We start from the raw sequence: 25,855 nt of genomic DNA on the forward strand, positions 1-25,855 counted from the left end.
TCTATCAGTACCAAATTTGGCAAGATGGTGTATGATGACAAGGCCCCAAAAAACATACATAGCATCTTGACCTTGCTTCAAGGTCAAGGTCGCAGGGGCCATAAATGTTGTCTAAAAAACAGCTATTTTTCACATTTTTCCCATTTTCTCTAAGTTTTTGAGATTGAATACCTCACCTATATATGATATATAGGGCAAAGTAAGCCCCATCTTTTGATACCAGTTTGGTTTACCTTGCTTCAAGGTCAAGGTCACAGGAGCTCTTCAAAGTTGGATTGTATACATATTTTGAAGTGACCTTGACCCTGAACTATGGAAGATAACTGTTTCAAACTTAAAAATTATGTGGGGCACATGTTATGCTTTCATCATGAGACACATTTGGTCACATATGATCAAGGTCAAGGTCACTTTGACCCTTATGAAATGTGACCAAAATAAGGTAGTGAACCACTAAAAGTGACCATATCTCATGGTAGAAAGAGCCAATAAGCACCATTGTACTTCCTATGTCTTGAATTAACAGCTTTGTGTTGCATGACCTTGACCTTGGGTCAAGGTCACATGTATTTTGGTAGGAAAAATGTGTAAAGCAGTTCTTAGTGTATGATGTCATTGCTAGGTTTAGTTATTAGGTCAAGCATGTGAGTCGTATGGGCTTTGCCCTTCTTGTTTCTTTTTTTCGATAAATGTCTTTGATGACGTCATATCCGGCTTTTTGTAAAAGTTGAGGCGGCACTGTCACACCCTCATTTTTCAATCAAATTGATTGAAATTTTGGCCAAGCAATCTTCGACGAAGGCCGGACTTCGGTATTGCATTTCAGCTTGGTGGCTTAAAAATTAATTAATGACTTTGGTCATTAAAAATCTGAAAATTGTAAAAAAACAAAACTTTTTTATAAAACGATCCAAATTTATGTTCATCTTATTCTTCATCATTTCCTGATTCCAAAAACATATAAATATGTTATATTTGGATTAAAAACAAGCTCTGAACATTAAGAATATAAAAATTATGATCAAAATTAAATTTTCGAAATCAATTTAAAAACACTTTCATCTTATTCCTTGTCGGTTCCTGATTCCAAAAACATATAGATATGATATGTTTGGATTAAAAACACGCTCAGAAAGTTAAAACGAAGAGAGGTACAGAAAAGCGTGCTATCCTTCTCAGCGCAACTACTACCCCGCTCTTCTTGTCAATTTCACTGCCTTTGCCACAAGCGGTGGACTGACGATGCTACGAGTATACGGTCTTGCTGAAAAATTGCAGTGCGTTCAGTTTCATTCTGTGAGTTCGACAGCTTGACTAAATGTTGTATTTTCGCCTTACGCGACTTGTTTATATTATCTCTACCAAAGTATACCTGTCATGAAAGGCCACCTGCAATGTAGGGACACTTTTGGCTGGTCCCAAGGGTGTCCTTTCATCGCAGGTACCACTGTATCAGTGCTGAGTCATTAATGTTAATAGACGATTTTTGGAAATAACTTTGTCGGGTTTGTATGTGTTGTGAAAGAGTGAATACCCTTGCTTTTTCTCTGACAAATAACTTCACACGTGCTCCTGTCCATGTGTATCCAACCCTTTCTGGTGATTGGCCCCTCAACTGTTTGTCTGAGTAAAAAGCAAGGGTATTCACTCTTTTACAACCCATAAAAACCATACAGAGTTGTTTTTTTCAGATATTGTCTATTTTTTTTTTTTTTTTTTTTTTTTTTTTTTACATCTCAGTTGCATGCAGGCTGCTTCAACCCTTTCTTTTTTGCCTTTTTTTTGTTTTGTTTTTTGTTGTTGTTGGCGGGGAGCATCCTTCTTCATTGATCTTTTTTTTTTTTTTTTTTTTAAAGTAATGTTTTTACTACAGTAGTCCCTTCCATTTCCGGCCCTTTCGTGGGCGTGAACCTGCCTGGAGCGGCCAGCTTTCCCATGACTAATGAGTTTTCCTTCTATAATTGACTCTTAATGGCCGTTAACCTGTCTGACGCGGTCAACGGTCACTGGTTTTTGCCCTAAGGTGCCCCTCTTACTCGACAGGAGCGGCCACTTAACGGCCACTTGTCACTTTCGCGGGCGAGCGCCTGTGGCTCTCCCCGCCCACCCACCTCCCACCTGCTATCTGGCCGTTAGAAATCAGCACCTGTCCACTTTCTATAACTGTTAACACATGTATCGCCTGTTAATAAAGCTGACGAGTCAAACTCAAGATTGTTTTTGTTTACATTGGAGTGTGAGCGATCGCTGCGTGTTTGTGTTTGTTTGTTTCGTGAATGAAGACGTGAGTGATTGTTGAGTGATTATTTGAAGCCTTTGCAAGCCCGTCAAGAATTTGTTCAGTCAGTCAGTCAGTCTTTCAGAATGGCAACACAAACTCCAACAAAGAAAAAAGACTGGTGCTGACTTTAGAGCAAAGAGTGAAGGTTATTAAGGCAGCAGAGAATACTTACGCATGCGCAAACTGTAAATACAGACATGCGCATGCATGTACATTTACGGCAGTCACTTCCGGATCGATCACAGCTGATGTGAGTTTGAAACACTTGTTTATCTGACACTCAAATACATATATAATAATCCAAACAACACACATAGAAACATACGAAACAATAGCTTAGCCAGGACGATCGAGTTAAACACGCAAATAATTAAGATGTATAAACAAAAGCAAAACTAACAGAGACAATGAATCGGCGGCTCGTGGATGATCGCTTTCTTTTCTTCATGAAAACTTGATCGTGTTTTTTGGGTTTTTTTGGAGGAGGAGGGGGCCTGTAATGAACGGCCACCTGATATTTGCGGTCACCTTTGCAATGACTAATGGGTGACCGGATATGGCAGGTACTACTGTATAACATTAACATTACTATATCTAAATGTATTTTAAACAACTTTTCTATATAACAATTCCCTCTCAAAAATGCATACAATATCCAGAGGGGAGCCATATCTATAAATACCAACACACATTTTGGCTATCACAATCAAATAATTCACATAACTTATTAGTGCCTTGGAACTTTGTGAATTTTCAAATACGCCCAAAATAACTTCCTTTACGGTAATTTTAATAATCATATTATATTTACAATTCACTTTATCCTCAACGCATTTCCAAATGGACATAATTTTCGGGCAAAAGTAAAAAAATGTTCAATATAATCAATTTCGTTCTCACAGTAAGTACAGCAATTACTCCCGGAAATGCCTATTTTATACAATAAAATATTTGTGGGGTAAATATTGTGCAATATTTTCCAATGCAACATTCGCAATCTTGTTTCAGTGGTTACTTTGTTTACAGATATTGTCTATTGATTAAAAATTCAGTACTACTGACAGTTCAAATTTTGAAAATCCGATGTCAGTTGCTGTCGCTGTCAATGTCATGTCCAGATTGCATATTATTCAACTGTATCTAGTTTGAAGTTTAAGTCCTTGTTGTCAAAATTCGGAGATGCCTTGTTTAAGTTATTTTTGTGAAAGTCAGATGAGGCCTTTACCTTGAATCCTGAAGTGATTTGAGTGACATTTTGTTTACTGAAATACTTGCAATTGTAAAACAAGGAAAGACAAGAATGAACATGTGTTTGAATCAGTGACTTTAGTTTGATACTGTTTTTGTGTGTGTGCAGGAAATGTCTTATCAGATATGGGAAATTGGTATCTTTGCCCTCATGGGATGCATCGGTAAGTTATTGCGTGATGGTAACTGCTTCCATTAAGTTTTATGCAGAAGTCTTCGTATCCCTGCCCTTGTGTTTGTCAGAAAAATGAGACTTCTGTTTTTGTAAATGTTTCAAGCTGGAGAGAGGGAGAAAGTGTGTGTGTGCATGCGTGAGTGCATGTGGACATGCACGCGTTTGTGTGTGTGATGTGTGTGGGAAAGTGAAGAATGAAAGCCTGACATATGGAGAGTTAGAATTGTTCCACGGTTGACTGGTGAATCTTTTTTTTTTTTCATGGTGTTTTTATATTTCTTATCTTGTGAGTTAGTTTACTGATTTCTTGTCTGCTTCCCCTTCTGCTTCTTCTGAGTTCAGCTTTTGAAATGTGCTCACCAGAGCTTCTGTTCACAACCACTTTGTTGGTTATGTGGTTCACATGTGGTGATAAATCTGTCACTAGTCTAAATTATTTCGTGACACGATTCTGTTATTTAAGTTTTAGGGTTTGGCATTCTGTCATTTCTAGATGTGTGGGTGGTTTGTTTTTGTTCCAGGAGGGTTGTTCGGAGCACTGTTCATTGTCATTAACCAAAAACTGACTCTGTACCGCGGCAGGTAATCAGCTTGTTCATAACACTGGTTTTATGTGTGCATGCGTGTGAGTCGTTCATGTTCCCAGATTAGATTAAGTGTTTAAGCTCATTGACCGAGACTTTTCAAACAAAGAAATTCTGAGAGCTGAGATTCAGACACTTTAAATGAAACTTTATGCATGCAGATGAAACTGAACTCAAAACTCAGCAGATGTCTACAGTCTCAGATGACTAGGTATCATAGTTAGTTGCAAGTTCACTGACCTGCACTTGTCCTGATGTTTTACATGTAGGCTTTGATTTGTGGAGACTATTTAAAAAAAAAATCTAAATTTTTTAGGTCAGCAGTAAAGTTTTAACTGTTTGTTGGGACCAGGTCACTGAGGTATTTTTTTAGCCAGAATTTTTTTTATAATTGACCACTTCAAGGTCAATAGTTCTTGAGAGTTCCGTAATTGGTTTCAGGTACATGTACGGACGAGTTGTACAAGTATGTGAAGTCGTAGGAGTTGCCATCATCACAGCTGTCGCTGGCTACATCTCCATATATGTCAATAACGACTGCAAACCTGTGACAGAAAACTTAGATGAGCTGCAAGTTCAGGTACGCAGGTGTTTTTTTTCTTAAAACTTATCACACAGACCTGAAATTGAATTACTTTGTTCCCTCTTGAGGTTGTGGTGCTTGTTATGTTATTTGTGTGTGGGGGTTAGGTTGTCTGTGACTTGGCAGTGCAAAGATTGAAGGGGCATAACTGTGTTTGTGATGACAAAGATGATCATTGTCCCCAGTTCGTGTGTGTGTGTGTGTGTGTGTGTGTGTGTGTGTGTGTGTGTGTGTGTGTGTGTGTGTGTGTGTCTCTTGTTTTCAAATATGGATTTAGAATTCAACTCCACAGGTAATTTGTAACCTTGATTAACAAAATATAGTTCACAAAGTTTTTCTGTTTACAGTTTTTCTGCAAAGATGGACATGACAGTGCCACCACAAACTTATTCTTTGATACCCCAGAATCAAGTGTGAGACGTCTCTTCCACGAACAACCAGGTACACAAGTCATTGGTTTGTTTTGGGATAAACATGCTCAAGAACAAAGCATATCATTATCAATTTTGTTTAATGTGTGCACAGAAGTCAGTAACTTCATGTTGTTAGTGGAAACTACTATCTTACAAATAAAAAACTGCAGATAGACTGCCAATGTTTCAAAATCCAGAATCAAAAAACAAAAAAAGGAAGTTAATGGAAGGTTTAATTTTTGAAAACATAAAAAATTCACAATTAAATCGACCGAATGGTCTTTTTAGTGAAAAGAAACACAAAATTGAGAGAAACGTATCTGAAAATGTTTTGGGACTGATCTCTGGTCATTTTGACTGACATTTGACCCCAACGCCAAATTCTGATTGAAGATAGTGGAAGGCGCAAAGCCCCAAGTAGGGTAGATGGGGTCCAGGGGCATATCCCCTCATGCTTCCCCCATCTCCCCCCCCCCTCCCAACTCCCTCTCACGCCCCCCCTCCCCCCCGGACATGTTTTTATTTTAAAGAAGCTAAATTGTACAATCTGGTGCTATCTGAGCTCAAGATGTGCCACTGTATCATGTTTCTAATGTGTGTGTGTGTGTGTGCATACTGATGCCAGGAGTAAGAAATACAAAACATATCACTGTACATAGTGTGGCGCAGTGATAGGTAATCCTGATGCTCCCTTTAACACGGAGTCCTTTTTAAGATTTTATGCGCCAGTGGTGCATGGCCCCTTGGTAAATTGAGCCCTGAGATGATGGTCGAAGCACACCCTTTCGAAGCGCACAAAGGGTGCCCAACAATTGTTTGTCATATACTTTCTACACACCACTGCACAGTCTGAACATACCGTACTTTCCGGGTGACAAGGCGCTTCGTTATCTAAGACGCACCCCCTTCTTTTTAAAAAAAATTGTAATCCAGTCACCCATTGGACGCAGGGGGCCGATAGGGCGCACCAAAATTGAAAAAGTATACCGTAATGAAAATAAGCCGGCGAGATCAAAGCCAGGTCCATTGTTTATAGACACGACCTTCTTCCCAGGGATCAATGACCCAGTTTTTGCCATGAGAGGTGGTTCCTGTCATATCTGAGAGAGGAAACACTTCCTGCTTCGGGGTCAGTGACCGAGTTTAACAGAGTCGAACTCTGTGTGTGCGGCGAGATCAAAGACATTGTGATAGCTGGGTGGCCTTGTTTATAGACACGACCTTCTTCCCAGGGGTCAATGGCCCAGTTTTTGCCATGAGAGGTGGTTCCCCTGTCATATCTGAGAGAGGAAATACTTCCTGCACCGGGTCAGTGACCGGTCAGTGACCGAGTTTAACAGAGTGGAAATAATTATGTGTGCTCTGTGTGTGCGGCCAGATCAAAGGCAGGCATTGTGATAGCTGGGTGGCTTGAGAGCTGAGGAAACTTGGCCAGGGCAGTACCTAGTAGCTGAAACATGCATTATCACAAGTTGTTTGACTGGTACTCAGGCGGTCTCTTTGATTTTTTTCGTATTTCATACACGGATTAGATGCTTCGTTATACAGGAGGCAGGGGTCGAACTCGAGGAAAAAAGTCGCGCCTTATGACCCGGAAAGTACGGTAAATTTAAACAGGAAGCTACTGTCTGTGTGTCTGGCACCTGTGATTGTCGGAGTGGTAAATCCCTATACAGCTTTGAAGTTCCCCTTTCTTGTTTTCTCTCTTATGCTTCTTTTGCGTCAATAATCATTTTCCCCATCTCATCCTCAATTGTAGAGTTACACATTTCAGGATCTTTTGAGGCAGTGACTCTGGCTTGCTACACCATTCTGTACTTCTTCCTGGCCCTGTGGACCTACGGTCTGAGCGTGCCCAGCGGTCTCTTTATTCCCAGTCTCCTTATTGGTGCTGGCTGGGGGCGTCTCATTGGTATCGGCTTTCAGGCTTTTCCTTCAGTAAGTAACAAAGAGGGTTGAGAGAGAGATAGAAATTGGGAGAGAGAGAGAATGTGTGTGTGTATAGAGAGTGGGAGAGAGAGAATGTGTGTGTGTATGGAGAGTGGGAGAGAGAGAATGTGTGTGTGTATAGAGAGTGGGAGAGAGAGAATGTGTGTGTGTATAGAGAGTGGGAGAAATAGAATATGTGCGTAGAGGTGTGTGTGCATGTGTGCGTGCGTGCACACATGTGTGTGTGTGTGTGTGTGTAAAACGAAAGAGTGAAAATGTGTATGCTTTTTTAGTAATGATGCACCATACTGAGGGACTGAGGGACTGGGTGGCCGAGTGGTAACGCACTTGCGCTCGGAAGCGAGAGGTTGCGTGTTCAGGCCTGGGTCAGGCCGCAATTTTCTCCCCCCTTTCCTAACCTAGGTGGTGGGTTCAAGTGCTAGTCTTTCGGATGAGACGAAAAACCGAGGTCCCTTCGTGTACACTACATTGGGGTGTGCACGTTAAAGATCCCACGATTGACAAAAGGGTCTTTCCTGGCAAAATTGTGTAGGCATAGATAAAAAATGTCCATCAAATACCCGTGGGACTTGGAATAAAGTTAAAAAAATTCCATCTCACACGGCATTAAGTCTCAGGAAACATGAATACACGCATGCAGGAAAAAAAATATGGGTAGCGCCGTATGTATGGCAGCTCGCTTTCCCCGGGGAGAAAGCAGCCCGAATTTCCATGAGGGTAACCTCACTGGACTGTAAATCTTATCCAATCCAATCCAATCCATATGCATTATGTATAACATTTGTTTGTTTGCTTAACGCCCAGCCGACCACGAAGGGCCATATCAGGGCGGTGTATGTATAACATAACGTGCGATTTCATATTACACAAACCTTTGTATACTCTTCAGATGCAGGCTGATCCAGGAAAGTATGCCCTGATTGGAGCTGCAGCACAGTTAGGTAAATGCCTTATTTCCCAACAACGTGGCAAAAACAAGATACGATCGAAAATAGCATAACAAAAGTTTTACTCTTGATAACAAATCACTGATTTGACATGTGGATGAGAGTAAATGTATGAAAAGTACTAATTAAAGGCAAGGCAAGGCAAGGCAACGTTTATTTAAAAAAAATATATAGAGTTACATGAATTTGAAAAACAAAATCACAATTAAAACAGCACACAAAAATGCAATAATGGGACACAACACTTCCTAATTAATAACCAGAAATAAATCAAACGGGAATAATAACTGTGGGGTGATGGAGAGGAAGTTTTACTTGCTTTATCTATAAAAGATTACTTGCATTTTGTTCTTACGGGCTTCTCCCTCGATATAATCTGTTATAGTCCTTACGGCAGGGCAATAACCCCTTGAAAAATACCTCGGAAAATGTTTTAATGGTTTTGGGTAGTTTAACTCCTGAAGTTTACAAATCCGCAGGATGACATCTTTAAATCCTTGGGCAAATTGAGACAAAATTAATTATAGGAAAATTAGCAAATGTTGATTTTTTTGTTTAGACACAAAAGGCATTCCATAGAAAAAAGGGCTAGAATGGCGTCATAACTTCATGACGTCGGGAAAACGTAATGAGTAATATGACGACACGTACAGTATGGCCTGTAGTGTTGTCCGTGTCCGTACTTGAGCTCCTCTTCCAAGACAAAAAACAAAGGCATTTGACGTGTTTCATTCTGCTAAATGAAAACAATTTGCACATGAGTGTGTATGGAATTACATCCAGGCTAAGAAGATGTGAAACCTGTGTTATTCGTGGACTTGTGATTAGTGCGTATGGTGTTCCAAAGCACAGGTTTCACTGTCGAAGATAAAACTTGTAAATTGATCTTACAAAATGGCGGGCGATGATCAAAGAACATCGTGAGAGACTAGTTTTCTCCGATTTGATTGTTTACCAGACGATAGAGCTATTTTAGATGGAAGCGTATGCCATCTGGTGACAGCTGTTCATTAACCAGTGTGTTCGTAGGAGTGCTTAATTTCTCTGCAGAAGATCCAAACAACATATCACGTGAGAGATATGAAACCTGGCTAGCTAGAACCTCCAAGCACCAGTCCACATAAATCAAAAACTACCGCCCACATCAGCCCATTGCTGAACGTCCATCTGAAAAGGGCTGTATTGCAATTCTACGGGGATCTTCCAAATCTTGATCCGGTTGACTCTGGGTGGTTGTAGGATGGGCAGAAAACCGCCTGGAGTAGAACCTACACCAACTGAAGTCATGCTAATTTTGAAGTGTGGCTGTGGAGAAATTTACAATGTGCAACAGCATGCTGTGGTTGCGCAGTCGGTCAATGTGCGTGTGCCATCTTATGTCGATGTCTACTCCTTGGAAATTGCACAAATCCGCACTGGTCATCCATCGTAGTCATCCGCACTGGGTATGTGCAACAGTCACCTTCACCGGTCACCAGCACTGGTCATCTGGATCGGTCATCCACACTGGTCATCATTTGCGGTCATCCGCACTGGTCATCCTTTTGTGATCATCCGCATTGGTCATCCGCACTATTCATCCTTCATGATCATCTGCACTGGTCATCCGCACAGGTCATCCTTCATGATCATCTGTACTGGTCATCTGCACTAGTCATCGTCCATGATAATCTGCACTGGTCATCCGCACTAATCATCCGCACTGGTCATGTTTCATGATCATCTGCACTGTACATCCGCACCGGTAATCCGCACTGGTCATCTGCACTGGTCATCCTTCATGGTCATCTGCACAGGTCATCCACACTGGTCATCCGCACTGGCAATTCTCACCGGTCACCCGTACTGGTAATCCACATGACATCCTGCGTAATCATCGGGCGTGGTCATTTATTGGTCATCAGGCATAGTCATCCGCTACCATTTCGGCAATTGAAAAAAGGATCGATGGTGGCTGCCCTCAAACTGGAAACTCACTGCATGACCATGTCATCTTGTGTGGTAAACCAGCGTGGTCATCCCGCCTGGTCATCTGGAGTGGTAAACTACACATCATCCTGTGTGGTCATCTGCGAGGTAAAGTGCATACTAACCAGTATCCCTGGTTCGTCGCCATGACCTTTACGTTATGAGATAGAGGTCTTTTGTATATGAGACATGGTACATCAGGTTTAGCCTCTTGACATGACGCCTAATACACCTCCTCGGGGCGTCACTAACTGACACAACACTGTGTATATGGTGTCAATCGCTTGGCGCTGTGACACCTTACAAGGCCTTTCGTCTGATGTATACATTCCTCACCTGACTAGATCTTTTTTTTTAAAAGAGCACAAGATAACTTTAAGTTATTCTGGGTATTACATCCACTTTTCCAGGATTAAGTTGTTATCTGCTTGCTCACCGACCAAGTCACTCATTGATTCTGGAACCACCAGGATGGTAAGGTCACTTCAACGACGAGCGCTTTATAAGCTGTCTCCACCTCTGGCGGCTGTGAGCAATTTTTGGGAAGTTGCAAAACATTTCCCAATCCACTCTGTAATGATATCTGTCCCTCTGTTCATTTGTCTTCTCTATCTTCTCTTTCCGCGCACCATACCCTGAAAGATGGTCTTGGAGAGCCCGCCTGTTCTTGTTACATTGCCATACAATCTCAGCTTCGTCTTCTTGACAGTGATCTTTGTAGTGATGCACGTGCTAAGTGATGGTTTTGCAGACATTAAAATATATGACCTTGAAATTGTTTGACCTTGAAAACGTGTGACCTTCAGTGTTGGTGAACGTTTTTATTCATGGCAAGTTTTAAGAAGACATTTCGTCATTTTATCTTCAAAAATAGTATAATCCTTTATCATTTGAATGAACATTTGACATTCATATGACCTTGAAATGCGATGAAGGTCAAGCAAAGTGCAACAGTAATCAAAGCCCACAACATTAATAAGCTTAAACCATTAGCTGTAACTGAAAAAATATATTGCTAAAACTAACTATATCATCCTGCTCCGTTAACCAGTTTTAACGGTCCCTCAACAGACCAGCCATTCGGGTTATAGTGTCTGCTAATCATGTAACTGTTGTTATGCATATTAACTCCCGTTTTATCTCCCGGAAAACATAAATAAATACAGTTCTGCTAGTTTATAGCATGCAGTTTCGACTATTTTGCAGTCTGGAATCCATCTTGTCCGCCATCTTGAATACATCAAAATGCCCAAGGATGACAGAGTGTCATCCGTCGGATCTGTAATCTACAGACATCACAGAGTTCAAAACAGTCAAAACATTCTCCGAGGTATTTTTTGAGGGGTTAAGGTCAAAATCGGGAAATGACGACCTGACTATTAGTGTGTTTCTCTCACTCGATTGATTCTCTTTGTGTACATAGGTGGTATTGTGCGTATGACGGTCAGCCTGACAGTCATCATCATGGAAGCTACAGGCAACATATCCTTGGGTTTCTGCATCATGATCACACTCATCTGCGCCAAGTGGATGGGGGATTTTGTGGGCAGCAGGCTGGGATGTGAGGTCAGCAAAGTTAACCATGCAATTACATTCTATCACGGCAGGAATGGCCAAATCTCAAAATCTAAACTCACCAGTCGGGCGAGTAACTTCAAGAAAGTCTCTAGCCGGCCAGAAATTTCGCTAGCCCGGGCCATACCACAGTTGCTGTATCTGCAGTGTTTATAACGCTTTGAAACTACAGCAGACTTCCACTAACTCGCGGTCTTTGGGGTCCAAAGATTTTTGATCGCGATATATTCGATTCGTGATGCAGTTTGGGGTCCAATTAAAGGGAAGAAACCGCGTTCTGTTCTGAATCAGAGAAAAACGCGGTTATTTCCCTTGTTGTTCACAAACAGCCTGTGAGCGTCACGTTGGCGTGTGTGCATGTGTGTGTGTGCGTGCATGTGTTTGTGCGTGCGTGTGTGCGCGTGCGCACGCATGCCTGGCATGTGGTTGTGCTACAATGTTCATGTGTATGTGTTAATGCGTTTCTCGCAAGTGTGACGCTTCTGTTGGCAACTAAGTTCTCAAAAGATTAACTGCGATGACACGTTTTCTTTTATCAGCAGATGACGATTTCTTTTCTTTTTTCTCCGACTCATACGTCGTCACAAACTTACTAGTTAATCAGACACAGACAGACACAGACGTACACTGTACGCGTATAGCGACTCACTGCTGCACACACACACACTAACTGACCGGCAATGAACAGAACGCAAGCCATGGTGAATTACCACATTATTTTATTTCGTTTGGAAACGCGCACTTGTTACTTTATCAACACGCACGCACGCACACAATCACACACACACTGTCTCTGACACACAGACACTTTATCACACACAGTCTTTTCTGCGCTTACGTGCCCGTTGTATAACGCAAGAAGCTGAAGCACTTCATGGCGCCTGTAGAAAATCCGGGGCGTCTTGCTGAGATCGCGATTAGCGGGACTCGAGTGTTAAATTGCATGCCTGACTAGATTGCAGAAGACTGAAGCGCAGTTTAAGCACTTGATTGGCGCCTGTGGCCACCCGGACCGTCTAGCAGAGATCGCAATTAGCTGGACTCGAGTGTTCAACTGCACGCCTGACTGGCCATACTGACTGGTCAGACACTTAACCTCTATAGGCACGTGGCCAATTTGACGATACCGATCGTGGCATGAAAGTTCTTGACTGAGTGGGGCACGTGCACGTGAAAGGTTTGTTTTTCTTTTGTTCGCAGGTCTCGATCAACACGTAATGTACACAACCTGAAAACACACACACACGTAGAACACTATTTGGAGAAACTGAGGGAGAGAAAGAGAGAGAAACTGATAAGATGAAATGACAATTTACTGCATGATGAAAGGCCATCAGACCCAGAGAGAGATAGCGTGGTTATGATAGAAAATTTTTTCATGATCTGTACTATTTTTTGGCCTTTACGTGACTAATTTTTTTTTTTTTTTTAAAAGGTCGGTCCTGTTTTTTTCGGGGTCCAAGAGGTCTCCGCAATATAGCCAAATTCGCGATTTAGTGGACCGCGAGTTAGTGGAAGTCTGCTGTAGATTATACAACCAGAAGTGTTGCATTTGACCAGAATTTTTACTGGCCAACCAGGTGAGTTGCCAAGCAATTTTTACTAGTCCGGCAGATTTTTTACTCGCCCCTGGCGATCGGGCGGACGATTTGGCCATCCGTGCATGGTTTCATAATTGTCAGTGTATTGGTGTGTGCTAACATTTTGTGTGATGTGTGGTGTTTTGTTTGGCTTAGAATGAAAGATCAGTGTTTGAAGGCTGTGTGTCATTATATATATGCCAATGCACGTGTGTGTGTGTGTTTGTGTGTGTGTGTTTCAACAACCTTACAGTAACTGGGTTGATACTTCTAAATGTTAAATGATTCATTTGTAGCTTTGCTGAAATTGTCGTTTACATTTGATGTTTTCAAAGCTATGAGTGATTTAACAATCTTAAAGTAATCTTTAAGTGTTTTCTGATTTCTGAAGTGTGGATTGTCTGATAAGTTTAATGCTACAGCTCTATGTAATTCTACGAGTACTAAAAACCTTCTGTGTCAGCATTGCTAATGATCACTATCTTGTGTGTTGGGTGTAAACAGCACGGTATTTACGACATGCACATCCACTTGGCGAGTGTGCCGCTAGTGGACTGGGAACCACATGTACTTACCGCCACTCTTCCAGCCAGGTTTGTGCCGTAACTGTATTTCAGGCTAATGCAACCAATTACTACTTTTTTGCAGTGTAAACAGATTTTTTTTATTTTTTTAGCTGATTATTTATTTCAAATTATGCTTTTGAAAGAGCTGCTTATGTTAAAGGTTCAGCCTGAGTATTTAAAACAGATACATTATCTTGTTCACGTTTTAGTTCTTTCGTTCGCTAAGATAAGTAACGTTTTAAATGGTTTTCAGTGGAATAGCAGCAGCAGGTTGGGAGTAAATGTTATTTTTAACCTGCAGTGGGAGCACCATGACTGGTCTGTGTAGAACAGGTTTTGGATAAGCTTCTCATTTCTTGTTTTTATCCTTTTGAAGAGTTTAACTTTGGAGAATGCTACACTCAGCACCTCTTATCTGATTCCAGCATTCAGCTGTTACAGCTGGGTTTTTTGTTTGTTTGTTTTTTAGTACAAATGCATGGTTATTTGGATTTTCTTTTCTTGGTCTTCAGGAAAGTGATGAGTCACCCAGTGACAGTGTTCAGGACCAAGGAGGTGGTGTGGCGCATTGTGGACAAACTGAAGAAAGAAATCCATAATGGCTTCCCTGTGGTCGATGACTATGATCCTGACAATCCACAGGTGTGTGGTGTGATTCATATATATATAATATATCACTCCTCCCTTTACCCTGGTGTAGCATTACTTTTCTGTCCTCTCTCTCTCTCTCTCACTCACTCACTCACTCACTCACTCACTCTCTCTCTCTGTCTCTCTCTCTCTCTCTCTCTCTCTCTCTCTCTCTCTCTCTCTCTCTCTCTCTCTCTCTCGCCCCTTTAATCCATTTTCACAGATCTCTTTCCTCTCTGTCAGATCTGTCATGTTTTTCTACTCTCTGTCTCGTCTCTGACCTCTTTCACTCTCTCTCTTCTGTCTATTTTCTGACGATCTTTACTGGTTATCTTTTGCAGTGACGTTCCTTTAGTATTGTCAGGTTAAAAGAGTGCATGTATGTGTATGTGTGTGTGTCTATTTATCACTTCATTCGTCTGTCTTTTGCTCTGTCCATCTGTCTGTGTCCATGTGATTGACACATCAATCAATCAATCAATCAATGAGGCTTATATCGCGCATATTCCGTGGGTACAGTTCTAGGCGCTCTGCAGTGATGCCGTGTGAGATGAAATTTTATACGGCCAGTAATTGCAGCCATTTCGGCGCATATTTACCTTTCACGGCCTATTATTCCAAGTCACACGGGAAAAGGTAGACAATTATTAACTGTGCCTAAGCAATTTTTGCCAGGAAAGACCCTTTTGTCAATCGTGGGATCTTTAACATGCACACCCAATGTAGTGTACACGGGGGGGAGTTCGGACACCGAAGAGAGTCTGCACACAAATTTGACTCTGAAATAAATTTCCGCCGAACCTGGGATCGAACTCACGCTGACAGCGGCCAACTGAATACAAATCCAGCGCGCTACCAACTGAGCTATATCCCCGCCCCACATGCATAGGTATTAGTCCGTTATCACTGATATATTGCTTTGTCACTTCCAAGTTGACAGTAACATGAGTGTTTAGTAATGTTCTGTTACAGCCCACTGGCCCTGACCATGAAACATTTGGAAAGTTCAGGGGCTTGATTCTGCGACACCAGCTTATAGTATTGTTGAAGCGAAAGGTATGTTGTTGATTTCTGTGTGTGTGTGTGTGTGTGTGTGTGTGAATTTAATTTGCACGTGTGAGCCTGTCTGTTCAGGGGTGTCGTTTGGGTCGGCCCTTCGGCCAATCGCCGATTTTTTTTACTTTGGCCGAAACTTTCATGTCCCTATCGGCCAAATGTCCGAAGAGTATTCGCCTGAATCGGCCAACGTTTGTCCAGTTGTTTTTATTGGTCGGGATTTGATTGCTAAAACTGCTGCCGATGTACTAAGTCAACTGACTGACGTTTATTTTCTTTGCGAATACCAAAAACGAAACATCAATGTTTTGAACGGAAGCCATTGACGAAAATATAGATGCCAGAGTGGTTTCCCTTGGACAAGGGAAACCACACTCTTAGCGTTTGCGTCCGCCAGTTCGCGATAGTTTATCAGTCAGTCAGTGCTTTCGATTTGGATTTGAACATCATGTCGCAACCAAAAAAGAAAAAAACCTAAATTGGCCAAGGTTTGCTACCCTTCGCCAAGGTAAGTGATTCCGGACAAAATGACAGCAACACCGCGAATGTGGACAGTGTCAGTGTGACTGGTAGTAAGCTTAGTGTTGTTGAGTCGATCGAAGCAGACGACATAGCAGACGATAGTCACCGCGCTGCTGAGCCAGATAATGAAAAGCGTCCTCCAAATCGTGGTTTTCAAGCATAATGGCTCACCCTACACAGTCTTTTATTAGTGTTTTACCAGTCATGTTTCCCAAGGCTTGTCAAGATTTGCACAAGATTCAAAGAGTTTTACTTTCAAGAACTTAAAGTTGAAGGTTTGAAAAAGTTTCAGAGAACTGGTGTCTGTTTTAGTTAAATCAGCAAAGCTGATTGTTTCAGATGCAGTATGCAACATATAATCCAGGGGTGGATTAGGGGGCGGGGGGGGGGGGGGGGGTGTTACAGGGGTTTCTGATCCCTCCCCCCCCCCCCCCCCCAAAAAAAAAATCTGTCTGAAATTTTTTTTTTTTCTATCTGTAAATTACACTGTAAAGCCGGGGGAAGAGTTAATTGTTTAACTGTCACAGTATGAGACATGTCTTCCTTCTAACCATACTATATGACGTTGGGAGCAGATATCAGTGAAGATAAATTGCCATTATTTAATACTAACGTTAAAAGAAATAATGAGTGGCTGCTGACACCAGTTGATCATGTTTAGAATCAAGGATAAGCCACAAATTGTTTATAAAATAGCTAAAATTCTTCAGCTTCAGGGGGGCTTTGCCCCCCAGACCCCCCAACGGGACTCTGGACCCCAGGTTGTAGACCCGTGAGGTAGACAGAAAAAACACACACACAGTCCGTGAGAATCACTGGCACACGATATCCACAGTACAAATACCGACACACGGCGAGTGTGTAAGCGTAAAAAATACAGTCACAGTTCACAGTTAGGATTCTGACCAGACTGCGGCAACCATCTGATCTAGTTGCTAAATACTAATTATATCTTAATTAAATATCGATATTCGAATGCCTATTAAAGTTACCTGTTAAAGTGCTTTGACGATCGCGTCTCAGAAAACACAAGTAAGGGCTGGAACCTTTTCCTGCATTCTCCGGGCATTTTCTCCTCCCGCGCGATTAACATCGAGACCTTTCTCCTTGATAGACAGTCGTCAAGTGTGCTACTAAACTAGCTAGCTACGATTCACGAAGTTAACTGTTCGCTGGTTTATGAGCTCTGTTCACTCCGTGCAACACACATTTCCACTTTTCCACGTGTATCTTGTTGGCGTTCGTGAATCGTGGAGGATACAAATGCTAACTCGGCCTGACTCAGTTGTTAGCCGTTTGATTTCCTTCACAGTGTGTAACTATATGTGTGTTGTGTCTGTGTCAGTGTGTGTGTGTGTTTCTGCCGCAAGAAGTTACAATTTTCAATTTCCTGATCCATTCTGTAACCTTGAAACAAAAGAAAGCTAGATGATGAGTGTTAGTGCATAGGAAGTAATGTAACCTTTTTTTTATCAAATATTTTATTAATATCAAAAATGTTGCAGGGCTTTTTATCATGTTGTGCCACTTGTAATATTTTCTAAAGATATATTTGAATTTATTTTTGCAGATACATGTATAAACCTATGGAGAAAGTGCCATTTGGGTTTTGGTCTGTTGTAGAGATTTCATATTCAAGTTATCCATTGCCCTAGCAGAACCAAATGTAGATTTTATCTGATATTTTTCAGGTGTGGTTGCAAAACCCAGACTATGAACGGCTGGAGCAGACGCTAACATTGGCTGATTTCCGTGACAACTACCCTCGTTACCCTCCCATTCATGTACAGCACATTTTTAATATTGTTTTTCTTTTCTGTTTAAATTACATTGATTTATGATTATTTTTGATTTAAAAAAAATTCTGATGTGAAGTAACATTGCAAGTGCCTCTTCCAGTTACATTTGATTGATTGTCCACAGAGAGGCTAACGGACAGTATTCTGCCTCTTCATCAATACTTAAAACTTGAATACTTATAGAGCAGATGTGTGTGCTACTGTGACGATGAAAATGTTTAATTCGTAGCATTAGTTATCAGTATTATGTACTATCCTAATTTTCAGTGTTTTGTGCTTATATATGTTGCATGCCTGTCGGGCCTGTATTCTGAATTTAACAAACAGCCTTTCTTATGAGAAACTAATATCAACTATTATCAAGACATTTCTGGAAAACTAAGCTTGCAGCAGACGTCTTTGCTTTTTTGTGTGGACAGAGTAAATTTAAATTTCTTTCCTGTTTAAATGTTGTGAACAATTTTCCTTTTCAGCATATAGCCATTTCTCCGATAGAAGGAGAATACACGGTCAACTTAGAACCATTCATGAACAAAGCTCCCTACACAGTGTCTGAGGTATGTGTGATTTTGTTCAGGTGTTTTGTTGGCTCTAGCACCTTTTCCAGACAGCCTTTTTATGATTGACTTGTATATCAGTAGCTATACTGGATACAGGCATCTGTACCCAAGTGCAGACTAATGAAAAGTCACATCGGCTTTGTTGAACTCAGTTACGTATGGGGGATATTATAAGATGTTTGGTGGCTTGTTGACAGACCAGCTTTTTTGTTGGTCCGAGTGGACCATAACGTCTTTTGTTTAATATGTATCGACGAAGGCCGCGGTTGATAAATATGTGACAAAAAGCGATATGCTCCCCGAGGACCAACATTAAAAAAATGCTGGTCTGACAACAAGCCACCAAACATCGTTTTTGTCATCATTTTGGTAGTGCAACAAAATGCACAATAACCCACAGGGAGACGAATTTTTAGAATCCAATTCCGGGCCGCAAAGCAGCGTCACAGTAGTTCGAGATAACACGTCAAACTTGTCTGTGACGTCAAACGTAGCTTGTTGACGCTTTTCTTCCAGTCTGAAAATGTACAGAGCTGCGATCATATGTGTGAGTTCAGTAAGTGTTGAGCATATTTCTTTTCTTTTAAGTGTTTTATGACCTTTTGTTATGGATTTTGCGATTACAGAGATAAGTTGCAAATTGACCACTGGTAATCGCCGCGGTAATTATCAACATTGATTGGGTCTTTGAGAGTGAATGCTTACAATCGTCGTCCTCGGAAACACAAATCCAAAGCTGCGATGGTTCCACACATCAAACAATCAGCCTGATTGGCTTTTACTTTGACAATCCATGTTTCACCTGAAAACTCAAACCCATTCACCACCTCGATTTATTGCATGGGGAACATGAGATTTATTTCCCGGCTGGGTATGAATGAAAACTCATGAAAAATGATGACAATTTCTTTTAACCCCATGACTGCTGAAAGAATTATGTTTAAAAAAATCAATGAAAGAGCATAACATAGAAGGTATAACTATTTGACAAAAACTGAGACAATGGTCCTCAGGGAAGTCAATTATCTTGCAGAAATTCAAAAAGGGCAATATGCAATGGTTGTTTGCTTTGTGAGAGAATTGATGTTAGCAAAATACGTACCTCACAGCTGGATGTTGTCATTCAAGTGTGTACTCATGCAAGCATTGGTGCATGTATACATTAGTAAATAAAATGGTAAAAACAAACAAACAAGCTAACAGACAGACAGGCAGAGAAACTAACGAAAGGTAAGACCCACACCCACTTTCAAACAAAAATTGCACCAGAATTCACAATGTTTTCATGTGTCATGCCCCGTCAAAGCTTCTTTTTACAAACGATTCACTTCTTAATTTTGATTTTTGTCTTCAGCAATCCTTATGTACTATGTGTTTTTGTGTTGCAGTCAGCATCATTTCCAAGGATATTCAGATTGTTCCGAGGACTGGGACTGCGGCACCTGGTTGTCATCAATGGTGACTCGGAGGTGAGAAACAGTTACAGGAAAATATTACACTCATTCCTTGCTTTAGTCAAAAGGGACACCTTTTTCCAATCAAATAAGAGCAAACAAGAAGGGGGGGGGGGGGGGGGGGGTTGTTGTGTGTGTGCTCTCAGAGATTGCAAACTCTTTGACTTATGAAATTTGCTCATCTACTGTCATATTCAAAAGGAAGCCTTCGCAGGTGTTGTAATTCATGATAACCTTCTTAAGAAACAAATATCAAATGGTGAAAACTTCTTGCTCACTGGTTTAAAGCATGATTCCTAGCCAGTAGCAGAGTAAAACTGTGAAAACAAACAAAAAAACATTGTTCACAACATCTGCCTTGAGAAAATTGGTAAATTACTTTGGAGAAAAAACCTGAAATCTTAATAACAAATTGTCTCTTTCATCCCTGAAGGTGCTTGGAATGGTGACCAGGAAAGACTTGGCTCGCTACCGAGTGAAATCCAAGGACGGAAAGCTGAAAATGAAGGAGCTCCTGATGTCTCACGGCATGGTCAAAAGCTAATCACGTCTGTTTGCAGATAATCTCTGACGTCTACCACGATGTGTTCAATTTTGCCCACTCAAAATTTGGAAGAATAAGATTCTTATTACAGTCGAACCCACTTAAAACGAACACGCTAGTTACGAATTTTGACTTTTAACGAATTAGTTTTAAGTTCCCAACTGAATACCTCTTTCTTCATGCTAAAAAAAAATGCTTAAAACGAATTCTTTATAACGAATTTACGCTTATAACGAGCACTTTTTGGATTCCCAAGCATGCATAATGTCTGTAATTTACTCACGCTTATGACGAAATCTTTAAACTCGTCCCGAGATCGACATATCATGGGAATTTGAGAAGTTTGAATACACGTGTGTCAAAGTCTTCCCTTGCGTCGACTGCTTGAACCATTGCTCAACCGATCACTGAATAAAGTTAAACTGATTACACTGTACTCACAAAACAATTTCAAATTTAGAATCAAAGTGATTGATAGCTCAGACACTGAACATGAATGACTGACTGACGTTTATTTCCTTCGCGAATACCAAAAACGAAACATCGAACGGAAGCCATTGCCAAAAATATAGATGCCAGAGTGGTTTCCCTTGGACAAGGGAAACCACACTCTCAACGTTTGCGTTCGCCGGTTCGCGATAGTTTATCAGTCAGTCAGTGCTTTCGATTTGGATTTGAACATCATGTTGCAACAAAAAAACAAAAAAATAAATTGGCCAAGGTTTGCTACCCGTCGCCAAGGTAAGTGATTCCGGACAAATGATAGGAACACCGCGAATGTGGACAGTGTCAGTGTGTGCGCGTGTGTGTGACCAAAAACGTAACAACTGGATGAAACATCTGTGTGCTCACTCTCACTCAAACTCAACAATCATCACTCAACATGAGACACACATGAACATGTACCTGAATATGTCACTTTATTGTCTAAACGTGAAGCAGCATGAAAGTTGCGAAAGAAACAAATTGAAACACCATAAAATGTACAAGACTTAAAAAAAAAAAATAAAAAAATAAAAAAATCGATCAATTTTCTTAATACGAATTTTGGTTAAGACGAACTTTTTTTCCGATCCCCAGTGATTCGTCTTAAGCGAGTTCGACTGTATCTTGATTCAGTTCAGGTTTTGACAGATCTTGTTCCAGGGAGATTTTGTTACTGTGATCAAGATTAAAGTGCTACCTCACAAACTGTTGTGATAGGTGTTTGTATGTTCCAAACTACAATGTTTTTGATGACGTTTTTGCTACGTTCAGCATTTGGTGGGCACTGTTTAAATTTAAAATAAAGAAATGATTTTGACATTTATTTTCATCAATGGGACCATGTCATACTTGGCCATGGCATTTTTTTCTTTGATATATTTTCTCAAGACTGAAAGATCACAGTCAGTAGTTGACATGACAAGCTGCTGATGACCTTGAAGCTGATGTGTAGATGATTCAGAATAAAAGACCTGAAATTCAGGACATTGCAGAAAATGTTGAAACAGTGAGGCCATTCTTTTCATTAGCCAACAAAGAGGGAGAATTGAAACACAAATCAAACACATGTGTTCGCATACACAAAAGAAGAAATGTAAGTACATCAGAAAGAGTAGGTACATGTTGATATTAAACAGTGCTACTGTTTTTCATCTCACAGTTTGCATGCTTTTTGGGCATGCTTTAGAAAAGGTACGGGTTTCCTCTGTGCAAAAATGTCCTGAGCTGATATTTGAATAATACTATGTGGAGTTGTCAGGATTTCATAATTTTGATGAAATAAGCAATCTTCTTCTTCTTCTTCTTCTGCGTTCGTGGGCTGAAACTCCCACGTGCACTCATGGTTTGCACGAGTGGAATTTTACGTGTATGACCGTTTTTACCCCACCATTTTGGCAGCCATACGCCGCTTTCGGAGGAAGCATGCTGGGTATTTTCGTGTTTCTATAACCCACCGAACTCTGACATGGATTACAGGATCTTTTTCGTGCGCACTTGGTCTTGTGCTTGCGTGTACACACGGGGGTGTTTGGACACCGAGGAGAGTCTGCACACAAAGTTGACTCTGAGAAATAAATCTCTCGCCGAATGTGGGGACGAACTCACGCTGACAGCGGCCAACTGGATACAAATCCAGCGCGCTACCGACTGAGCTACATCCCCGCCCCAAATAAGCGATCAAAATAAAACATTGTTCAGTGTTGCATGGATGGAACAAATGTATTTCATGAATCTGATCTGGTGTGTTGTAAAATGTAAGGCTAATTATGAATTTTTTCTTGGTAGGTGCAGTTGTTAAATAGATTTTTACTCAACGAGGAAGTGTTATTTATTTGTTTTAGTTCATTTGCTCATAGACTGTGGTCTAACCAACCAATTGAATATGTAAAATAAGCTCAGTTCCTTAAACGAGGAACAAAACAACTGCAAATGCCCGCTCTCTCTTTCTCTGATAAATACGCTCCTTCAAGGAGATTAGGTATGTTCCATTCTGTCTCCTTTTTTGATCAATTATGAAGTGACCACAGTTCTATGAAGATAAGTTTTCATAAGAATATTCCAACTCTGCATGAAAACCAGCCAGGGTGTAGGTAGAATTTTGGTATGTGTCTTTGCGAAAGAATGTTCTTATCACATGTAAAAGCCTAAACAGGACTGTGATGGTGCAAATAATCGCTTACATGAGATGGATGCTTACAGGCAGTCTGCAAACACCTGGGTCAAACATATCTATAGAGAGTCTGAACACCCAGGTGTTATACATTGCCATATTGCCAAAACTGTTTTGACCTCTTTTCTGTTCATTCATTCTTACATCCATGTACGTATATAAATGATGCATTCAGTGAAAAATTGACTATGATACATGTATAAGATATATGCATGTGTTCAGATTCCGTTTTGTTGAATGGCAACAGCTTCACTCCAAAGCCACCCCCCGCGGGTTAGGGGGAAGAATTTACCCGATGCTCCCCAGCATGTCGTAAGAGGCGACTAACGGATTCTGTTTCTCTTTTTACCCTTGTTAAGTGTTTCTTGTCTAGAATATAGTCAATTTTTGTAAAGATTTTAGTCAAGCAGTATGTAAGAAATGTTAAGTCCTTTGTACTGGAAACTTGCATTCTCCCAGTAAGGTAATACATTGTACTACGTTGCAAGCCCCTGGAGCAAATTTTTGATTAGTGCTTTTGTGAACAAGAACCAATTGACAAGTGGCTCTATCCCAATCCAAAGCCACATTTTCAACAAGACTGACATTTAGAAGTGAATCAGAACAAGCAGATGAGCGCATTGTACAAATTGAAATTCATATCAGTGAGATGTGGAATAACAGAGGCTTAAAAATTTCTTCATATCCACTGGTTATATAGCACAATTACTCTTTTCCTTTCTTCAAGTGTTGAATCTGACAGATTCATGTTTTGTGTTTAAATCAAACAACCCTATTTCAGTGTCAGTATTTCCTTGTCAAGTGAAGAAATACAACAGCAATACATTTAAAATGGCTGAAAAGAACAATTCACAGAATTGTCCTTGTAATCCGTTCCATTATATTTATTATTGTCAATACACAGTGCCTTTTGAAACAATTTATGCTTTTTTTCTGTTCTTGTAAATATTGGTTTTTAGCCTTATGTATGAGTCAGTTACCTCTGCCAATGTTCCTCTAAACAAATTCAGTTTTTGGTGTCCATTTTATCTTGAGAGAGAGAGAGAGAGAGAGAGAGAGAGAGAGAGAGAGAGAGAGAGAGAGAGAGAGAGAGAGAGAGAGAGAGAGAGAGAGAGAGAGAGAGAGAGAGAGAGAGAGAGAGAGAGAGAGAGAGAGAGAGAGAGAAGAGAGAGAGAGAGAGAGAGAGAGAGAGAGAGAGAGAGAGAGAGAGAGAGAGAGAACTTGAACTTGAACTTGAAAACTTTATTACCGAGGGATGATAGCATTAGGTCCATATGGTCCTTTCTTACAGCTAGTCCCTACTATAATACTATAATACAGAGAGAGAGAGCTTGAAAACTTTATTACCAAGCAAGGGATGATAGCATTAGGTCCATATGGTCCTTTCTTACAGCTAGTCCCTACTGCTGTATAATACTATAATACAGAGAGAGAGAGAGAGAGAGAGGTGTTGTGAACACTTTTAAGGAGTTTGTGTGTGTGTGCGCAGACATTACTTATTGTAATTTGTGGAACAAATGTTGGTGCTGTTCAACACATTTCCTGCTAGTCATAGCAAAGTGATATTAAAGCTAGATCTGTCATTTAAGAATAACTACAGTTTTTGTCAAGAATTACTACTTATACAGTCATTCAGATCTGTATACTTAACACCAAGGTTTGTCTGTTTCAATCTGCAGTTCAGTTTTCATACTTAAGTGCTCATTTTGAGACAGGAAAATGGTGCATACATCATTATTTCATATTTTCCTTTCTTGCTCCTCTTTTTTTCCTTGCTCACCCTTTCTTCATTCACTATCGATTTTGTGTATTTTCCCTGCTTAGACTGGGTTGTCCTTTTTAAGCAAGAGGGATGTATATAATATAAATGTATGTGAATAACATTTGTCTGTACATCTTACCGAGTGCTTTCAATGTGTTTGAGCTTAATGTCTATAAGTATTTTCAAAAAAATATTTTAGGTATATGCATGTACATTGTATTTTTTCTGTTTCAGGTGCATTTGTACTGTACTGTACATTTCACATTCACCTTTTTGTATATAAATTAATATTTTGATGTTGCTTAATGCACAAAGGGTGGAAGTAGACCCCCCCCCCCCCCCCCCCGAACCCCCCCCCCCAACACACACACTTTTAAGACCTCAAAAATCTTTGAAAATTGGGTCTTAAAGAGTACAGTAATCCTTTGTTTTTTTAACTTTGGGTCTTAAAGGGAAAGAAGGCTTATTAAAATGAAGGTAATTTTACAGATGTTATTCTCAGAACATTTCTAAAACTAGGGTTCTTGAAAGAGAGGTGGGGGGTGGGGGGTGGGGGTGGTTGTTGTCTTACAACAGGGTATCATCTGAAAATGAAGGGGTGGATGGATTCCACTCTTCTGGCGAGTAAATGCATGTGAATGGCACTCTCCCTCGTCACAATTTTTGTGTTCTTGTGTATGTCTGATGTATAATTCATTGTTTCTATTTTTTTTAAAAATTCAGTTACAGCTGACTGTAGGTGTAACTCGTGTACATATTTAGTCTGGCCGAGGGGTAGGTGGAAGACGGTTTTCATTATTTAAAAAGAACTCAGGCAACTTGTATATATATAGTGCTCAAGAAGAAAAGTTGTTTAAGACGGTTAGTACTATCTTCTGTTGCGGAAAAGACTTGTTTCAAGCTTTCACGTTTTAAGCCCTGTACACATAGATTATCACAAATCAAGAGGAATACCCCTCACATTTATACCCGAAAAGAGCCCCGCGCAAAAATAAATTCTTT

The 25,855-nt window shown here is 40.5% G+C and overlaps 1 protein-coding gene across 1 annotated transcript in view; it reads left to right on the forward strand.

The window, feature by feature from the left end:
* The window catches only part of LOC138958654 (H(+)/Cl(-) exchange transporter 7-like), a 36,184-nt gene extending 11,969 nt beyond the window's left edge, over positions 1–24,215 (forward strand). Inside the window, exons 10-23 of the mRNA XM_070329879.1 lie at positions 3,639–3,693; positions 4,226–4,286; positions 4,730–4,868; positions 5,219–5,312; positions 7,059–7,222; positions 8,124–8,175; positions 11,573–11,715; positions 13,809–13,897; positions 14,383–14,512; positions 15,473–15,556; positions 17,770–17,862; positions 18,351–18,434; positions 19,826–19,906; positions 20,325–24,215. Of these exons, the coding sequence (XP_070185980.1) occupies positions 3,639–3,693; positions 4,226–4,286; positions 4,730–4,868; positions 5,219–5,312; positions 7,059–7,222; positions 8,124–8,175; positions 11,573–11,715; positions 13,809–13,897; positions 14,383–14,512; positions 15,473–15,556; positions 17,770–17,862; positions 18,351–18,434; positions 19,826–19,906; positions 20,325–20,435 (1,380 nt within the window). The 3' untranslated portion in view covers positions 20,436–24,215. The remainder of the gene's footprint in view (positions 1–3,638; positions 3,694–4,225; positions 4,287–4,729; positions 4,869–5,218; positions 5,313–7,058; positions 7,223–8,123; positions 8,176–11,572; positions 11,716–13,808; positions 13,898–14,382; positions 14,513–15,472; positions 15,557–17,769; positions 17,863–18,350; positions 18,435–19,825; positions 19,907–20,324) is intronic.
* The last annotated feature ends 1,640 nt before the right edge of the window (positions 24,216–25,855 follow it).

Source organism: Littorina saxatilis, linkage group LG2, assembly GCF_037325665.1.
Source record: "Littorina saxatilis isolate snail1 linkage group LG2, US_GU_Lsax_2.0, whole genome shotgun sequence".
In the NCBI taxonomy this organism is placed as follows: Eukaryota; Metazoa; Mollusca; class Gastropoda; order Littorinimorpha; family Littorinidae; genus Littorina; species Littorina saxatilis.